The 7,932-nt window shown below is 44.2% G+C and overlaps 1 protein-coding gene across 1 annotated transcript in view; it reads left to right on the top strand.

Moving 5' to 3' along the window:
- The window catches only part of LOC104159419 (laminin subunit alpha-4-like), a gene marked incomplete at its 3' end in the record, with an annotated part of 31,507 nt that overhangs the window by 14,741 nt on the left and 8,834 nt on the right, over window positions 1-7,932 (top strand). Inside the window, exon 2 of the mRNA XM_009697318.1 lies at window positions 6,289-6,390. Within this exon, the coding sequence (XP_009695620.1) occupies window positions 6,289-6,390 (102 nt within the window). The remainder of the gene's footprint in view (window positions 1-6,288; window positions 6,391-7,932) is intronic.

Genomic DNA, 7,932 nt, shown 5'->3' on the forward strand with positions numbered 1-7,932 from the left:
AGTAGACTCGTATACCTGTCCAAGATAAAGAAGATCATTTTGTAGTTAATGATTTCCAAGTGTGATAAGCCATACAATTTGTGCCTGCCCGGAGTGGTTTTAAGCTAGGATGTCCATGGAGTCAAACGCTTTGTTTATTTACATCCCAGTTTAGCAAAGCAGTACTTGTAGTGCAGCACAAAGCGGGCCTTTTGGAGGGAACCAGAAGGTGCCCTTAGAAATTAAGCCATACGAAGGGTGTCTAGCTGGCTTCTTTCCACGTGGATGTCTCCATGTTGATGGCTCCCAGCCTGCTGTGGTTTGGGCTTCCCACACACGCAGTCCGGCCGCCCAGATGCGGAGGCTGTTGGCCAGGACGGCCCCGGGCTAGCATGGCCACAGCTGAGGTAGCCCAACCTTGCCCCTGGGGCATGGAGGTCCTCTAGGGTCCAGCCTGGGACTGTCTTCATGGCTGACATAGACAGGCCAGGTGAGACCTGCTGAATGCTGAACATCTGGCATGCTTTCTGTGAGCGCTTGGCTCGGGACTGAGTGTTTCTGAAAGTGAAGGCGTATTTGTAAGTGATAAAGACCAGGAATCTGTTCAGAAAAGAGTCCTGCCTATTCTGAGAAAACCAGAGAAACTGAAATAGAATCAAATGTACAGTACAGGACTGCCTTCTCAGACTTGTTTCTGTAATGTTCTTATTTCTAATAAATAATTACATAGATGAAAGTACTGGGAGATATTCAAGCAGGAAAACATCTTTATTTTTAGGAAGGGCAGTAGGCTATTCATCTCAAGCTGGCCTAAGCAAACAATCTTCAAAAAGGCCTCAGAACTGTGGCTGCCAATTCCAAATACTGCTCATGAAAAAAAAATAAACAAAAGCAAGCATGTTTGGGTTGGGTTTGGAAATGTCCTCAAGGAGCAGAGGGCTGTTGTTTCCATGGCAATGCCATGCACTTCCAGCAGACTGGTCACTTTTTGGCACACAGATTTGAAAACAGGTTGAGGATGTTTAGAGTATTCACTCACCCCTTTATAGCAGAAGATGGAGAGTTTCAGGGGTTTAGTATCATGTTGAGTTCTAAACTGTCCAGCTAAACCGTTCCTTCCAGAAAAACATTACGCCTTGATGTGAAGCTGTCAAGAAGGGACATTGCTCCACTCAATTTGTCTGGTTGTTTTCATCAGCGCATTAAAAACTTAGGCTTTATTTATTCATGTGTCCTACTTTTACAGGTATCTATGGCTGATATGATACCTGTTATATCAGAGGAGCAACATTTTTCTATTTTCTTTTCGCTGGGCTCTGAGGCGAAGCTTGATAATGTTCAAGTAGAGTTTGTTTTCTTTTCTTCTTTTCTTTCACTCCATAAGAGACAGTGAAGACTTCTGAGGGTCCAACACTTCTGAAACTGTTGATTAATATGTCAAGTGATAAATATTATTATGCAAATAATTCACAGTAAGTGTCACCATTCTCCGTAGATATTTCGATTGGGAGATAGCCTGTCACACCAGACTTCACAGTTCTCAAACTAAGGCTCTCTTAAGTATATATCTTCTGACAACATTTTTACCACCTTTACAGAACAGGTCAAACCGCAGAAAAAATAGAAACTCAAATGCACAAAAAATCTTTTAAAATTGAAACTATATGTCCAGTGAACTTGCTACACCATCAAGATAAAGCAGGTGAACAAGCTGTGGTATGTCAGCTCAGCCAGAGGTAACTATCTATATATGTTCTTACCATCACCAGATGACAGGCAATGAGAATTAATTTAATTCTCTTCCACTGAAGGCTGAAAGAGCATGATCAGGAGCAGTTACTATGACTTGGACAGCATACCATAAATTATGTTACAGTCATTTATCTCGCCTCTTGGCATATGAAGAAGTAATATGTGGGGGCTGCCAGAAACTAAAAAGATGTGCATTTTTGCTTCTTGGCATCAAAAATCACCCTTCTACACAAAATACAGGTGTTTGTGACACAGGATAGAACTTCTTCATATTTTTGCAGATAGATTTGGGATATTAGGTAAATTAAGTTAATTTTCATTTCACCACAAGCCCATGAGTTTATAGGATTCAACCGTGCCCAGACTGCACTCACTTTTACTATCCTGAGCAGACCTTTGAAGTGAGAATCAGTATACTAAGTTAATACTGTAATGTTTCATCTTTGCCTTCATGTCTGAACATCTGTGCAGCCCACTGAGGTTCCTTCTCAGACCTGGAAGGAAGCACATCTTTTGACTCGGTCTCTAGCAGCAAAGAGCATAATACTGCTGGCCAGCTACAGCCAAGTCTCAGCGGACACTAAACTTAGCAGCAACTTGGCAGCTGATGTGCCGCGACTGTTACTTCGAGTGCTGTTCCTCAGATTCAGTTCCCCAAGTGCACCGGCTGTCTCCTTTTTTACAATGGTCCTGGAGGCAAGCGCCATCTTTTTCTTCTGGGTTTGTTTTGGATCAAATGTAATGAGATTCCTGATCCAAGACTGGCAGGCATGAGTATAATGAATATAACAAAGGCTCAAATGTCTTAATGTAGGCCCTGAATCCACATCCCTTCATGTACCCCAGCACTCAAGAGAAAACTCTGGAAACAACAAACACTGGTGTGGATCCAAGGGACCCTTTTATTGTGGAAGAAAGAGACCCTTTGTGTGTTTGCATATTCACAGAAAGTCACAAGTTCTCGTACTAACTAAAGAAACATGCCATGTTTTCTTATCATTAGATGAGAGAGTCAATGGCTACATCTGAATTACTGAATAAAGCAGTGTGGGACCTCCTAGTCAAGTAGCGTAAGACAGCTCACATCCTCGTGCTGCAGCTCTCTCCATGTTTGCCCAGGAAAAAAGCAGTCCCATACAGACTGCCTTGCGGGAGCACGTCCTAACAGATGCCATGCCCTGAGCTGTGCCTGGACGTTTTCAGGAAAATCACAATCTGTCAAAGAGCAAAATCAAGGCAGAAAATGAACTGTCGGTCAGTATGGGTGATCATAAACCGGTGCCTGAAACCATGCCTTGCCTTTCTTCAGGCGACTGGTGCAGATGCAACCACAGAGAACAGTGTGCATGTTACCAGCACAGCGCTCCTCTTTTGGGAGAAGCAAGCCAGAAGAGGCAGGGGCACAGCAAACACCCCGGCTCGGCCGCACCGCTCCGCTCGCTGGCAGCAGGGACGGAACGGGGACCTGATTCTGCCCTCAGTTATGCAGGCGCAGATCAGGAGCAGCTGCAGTGAAGTCGGTGGAACTGCTTGACTATAATACGGGAGTAAACTCATACCCTGTGTATGTGGATTGTCTTCCACTGTCAGTCCCATCGTGCGCCCATACCAGCAGAAGGGTCTGAAGACACAGAGTGTGACTACAGTCTCCACAGCGCTCTCAGCACTGCAGCTGGTTCTTGTTTTTAAGAAACGTAATAATTAAATCCAGATGCAAGGAGGGGGAAAATAAATGCACCATGGGTGTAAAAGATTTTCGAGAGCTCAGCGAGATCCACATTAGATTGGACTTCTCAACTTGAACTGGAACAAACATTGTCCCTCAGGCAAAGAAAAAAGAATCTAATAATCGTGAAGACATAATTGCTAGTGCAGACCCAGCATTTTGGCCTACTAATTGTCTTCACCATCCAGAAACAGACAGTGGATGGAAATGTTCCTCACTCAATTGCTACATAAGGATTTGTCAGGGAGGGTATTTCCATTTTGTTCCAGACCTGTTTGTGCTTTGTGTGCAATCATTTCGTGCTCCCAGAACATTCGGCCATTTGAATCCCTCAATTAGCTAAACACTCTGACACTTCTTTTTATAGATACGATGTTGGCTCACGCCCTGGAACAACTAACCAATCACTCCATTATCACTAGTAGGGCAAGGAGCAACAAAAATATATTGGAATCATTGAGAATGCCTGAGAAAACTTCTGGACCCGAAGGAAACAATCTGGATCCCATTTTCCCCTCATTCCCACTTCCTTCATAGCATTGATTGTCAATACCTCATTTCTGGTTTAAATTGATGCAATCGATGGCTTAAAATATTCTGTTAAAATAGTGAGCATCTGCAACTTCCATGTTTTTGTGACAAATTGAATAGTGTGGGGAACAAATGGTGCCAAAAAATACTCAGGTGACTTAGGACCCTGCATCTCGTTTTCAAGACGGGCTCAGACAGCGAGAATAGCAGAGGCACCCAAAACTGAGGCAGATGTCTTGAGGAACTGAGAAGTGCATCTGCTCAGAATAGGGGGTAAACTGGTTCCCAGTGGACTTCAGCAAAGACCGTACAACCCTGCCCGTACAGCTGGAACCAGTGACGTTGCACTGAACCGCACTGAACCTGTTACTGCGGGTGAGTGGACCAGATGGAAACTCACACAGGGCTGCAACGCAGGCATGCTCGGGGCTGAAGTATAAAGGGGATGATCTTTACGGCTGACTGAAGGATTTGCATAGACACCTTTACACACACTCATACATTTCCATTGTCCATGTTCACCATCGTAAGTAAAAAATAATTCTGCTTAGACCTGCAAAACCAAGAAAGCTTTCGTATAGACACTAATGGGCCAGCTAGGACCACCCACCAGTTGAGGGGCATCAGAGAATATAACATGCCTTAGATCTGTATGGGCGGAGAGAGAGATTGCCAAGACAGACACTGGGATAAGGATCTGTTTTCAATTTAGAAACTAACCGTCTCCCTTCCACAGTGTGTGGCGTAATCATTCAGCTGTAACCCTTAGTCTGGTGGGAGCCAGTCCTACAGCTCTGGGTTAAGACTAAACAACTGACAGAAACAAGCAGCACAAATAGATGGTATTTCTGCTGTCCCAAAGTGGCCATGGTATGAAGGCTTTTCCTCCTAGGAGCTATTATCTAAGAAAGTGTTTCCAAAGCAAACCAGATAAAATATTATGCGTAAGAATGGTAAAGGCAAACGAGATTTCCATTTATGTTCATCTCCGCTTCTCTGAGCTCTCTGGGATAAGATTGGATTAATGATTCATTTGTAAACCTCATTTTTAAAGCTTGTTGTTAGTCATCCCGTAAGATACATTATTTTCTAAACAAGCAGCTTATCTGGCTGGATAGAAGCATCTACCCACCCTTGAGAATGGAAGCTAACGGGCAGATGAATCTCGGGCTTGCTGGCTCTTGCTACCCCGTGCTCCACAGCTATAACTGCAGCACCGTGCAGACGTACAAGCCCAGGTCCCAGAAGCAGCACGGCCATCGCACTGTGCCAGGGTTAATTAGCCACCGCCACGGCAGGGCTAATTAGCAGCACCGCTCACAGGCTCGATTTTGCAGCTAGTGGAGGTACCGCTGCGCGGTGCTGCATCTGACACTGCAGACCTGCTCTTCATGTCGTAGCTTACAGTGGGCGTGAGAAGCAGTGGTTGGCTCAGTGCAGAAAAGAAATCATCCTTTATTTCAGGGCAACCTAGGACAATGAGGAAGAGGGAGAATCAAAGGAAATCTAAACCTTACTAGATCCATACAATATAATAATAAGCCTCATAGCTCATACAAATGCAAGAAGGGTCATATCCTTCTGATTCACTTGAACTTCCCACGTTTCCCACTTTTTGCAAGGGTAAGTGACCTCGAGAGCCACAGGACACACAAAGTGCTGTAGAGGCAGCCACAAAAAATATTCCAGGAGAGCCTGGCATATCTCAATCTCTGAAAGCCACCTCAGGGATAGTGTTTGTAAATGCTAGCAGAAACCAGGGTGTGGTAAATAATTTCTGGAGATCTAAATGACATGCTAGGGCCTTCACATCAGCTCTGCAACAGCATTGCAAGAGTTAGCAAGGGTACAAGATTTAGGATCCAAAAATTATTGAGTCTGCACGGATCTGGCATACCGCAGGTGATTGAGGAGACTGCGCGGGGTGAGCAGGTGCTGCCTGAGCAACAGAGGTTGCTCCTGAGGACACCCTGGCCCATCTCACCACCTTGGCATGATGAGGTAGAAGTTCCTCAGTGGAGAACAAGAATTTACACACCCAGTGCTGGCCGGCGCCAGGACACAGGCAGGGATGCCGACAGCTTAAAGACTGTAAGGCAAAAAGGCAGGCGCAGGGCAGGGAGTGGAAGAACAGACTGGACTTCAGCAGCGTGCGTGTGGTCTGCCCTGGTGGGGTCGTGCAGTCTGCTCCGGGGAGACCCCACGGTTGTAATTCCTGCTTTCCCCTGCCTCTCAGCCAAACCGAACTCTCTGAATACAAATGCATAGGAAACACTTTAATTTTATTTGTTTCATTGCAGGGATGTCAAGAAGGTTTCTACCGTACCAGCTCAGGAAAATGCTCTCCTTGCAACTGTAATGGTAATGCAAACAGATGCCTTGATGGATCTGGAATCTGTGTGGTAAGGAATTCCTGTCTTTTCTGCTGGTCCCTCACTGAACAACAGTACCCTTTTTTTAAAAAAAAATGATAACATGAACCCTTTCACCCTCTTTCACTCTTGCATTAGGCTTCACATGAAGGAAATATTTCCCAGGCAAACCCAAGAAGCCATGGTCTGACTCTTCTATTAACACCGATGCTCGATTTCAATGCACAGCAAAAGCAGTGTCTGTACCACCGGAGCTTTTTGCTGAAGAGCAATGATAAGTAGGGCCAAGATCAATACACTGATAAGATTATCCTGGCCAAAGTTCATTCTCACTTACTTAAACTATCTCTGCAGATTCAAAATGCTTCTTGCGTGCAGCATTTGTGAGAGTCAGTATGCTGGGGAAAATTTTTAGTCCATCAGAAATATGGAAAGAGTTTTGTATCCCTCTGGAGAAAAAAATGTATAAATTCAAACACATTTCATTCTCCCCTTTATGAATACAGTGCTATATATCACATAAACAATTTACAGTGGTGAGTGACCCCTGCAAGTGTATATACATGTGTTATCCACAGTAATTCTGCCACATGGCAGCCTCCTGCTGTGAAGGAACACCATGAGGTGGTTGAAATCATACACCAAGGGAAGGGCATGTTGAACTCCAAGGCAGTAGTATAATTTCCCATATGTTCAATCTCACTCAGTATCAGCTCATACAGAAAGCTGTGCGTTAGTATTAATAGTTAATCGCTTGTAGCTCTAGAGCAGAAATCAGTCCAGTAAAACTAACCCCAGTTACTAATGGGCAGTCAGAGCAGCAATACACCGAAAAAAGGATGGAAGTTTATAGTGTATCGTATCTGAACCACATAGCAAGAGCAAGGCACTAGTGTACTCTTTAGAGGCTTGTAAAGCAGGAGTAGAGCCCAGAACTCCTTGCTCTGCCATGTGTTACTTTTGACAAGTCATAAACCTTTGCCCTCAGTTTGTCTTTTCATAAAATGGCCTGATAACATTCACATACCTTGCATCATTGCAGCCTCTATCAAGTTTTCAGTTCTACAAATACACACATCTGGGCTCCATGGCATATTTCCTACCATTTTTATTTCTGTGGGAGGAAGACTGCAGCTGTTCAGCCAGGAATAATTATTATGGCTTGGCCACCGTAGTGTGCTTAGGACTGGCTGGTTTCTGCAGAACACATATTGGCTTAGTGTTTTAATATTAAATTTTTAAAAGTGGTTTTACACCGCCAGGCATTCCCAGTTATTCTCTTTCACATGCACAAGGCTTTTGCTCATGGGATGATTGTCCCTTTAGTGTCGAATGACAGTGATGCCAAGAGGAAACTTCCGATGGAAAACTTGGGAACAAGAGAGAGAGCTTGAGAAATATCTGCTTCTGATGACCCTGGTGACCAGAGAGTTTCTGGAATAGAATATACGAGGTAGGGAAGTGATTGCATCCTCAGTTTACAAACAAACACAACAGAAGATTTCTTTCCTATCTTTTACAAAAATAAGGCCAATGTCAAGGGGTCAGGGGAAAAAAAAAAAAAAAAAAAAA

This window comes from Cariama cristata, unplaced genomic scaffold, assembly GCF_000690535.1.
Source record: "Cariama cristata isolate BGI_N322 unplaced genomic scaffold, ASM69053v1 scaffold7353, whole genome shotgun sequence".
NCBI classification, from domain to species: domain Eukaryota; kingdom Metazoa; phylum Chordata; class Aves; order Cariamiformes; family Cariamidae; genus Cariama; species Cariama cristata.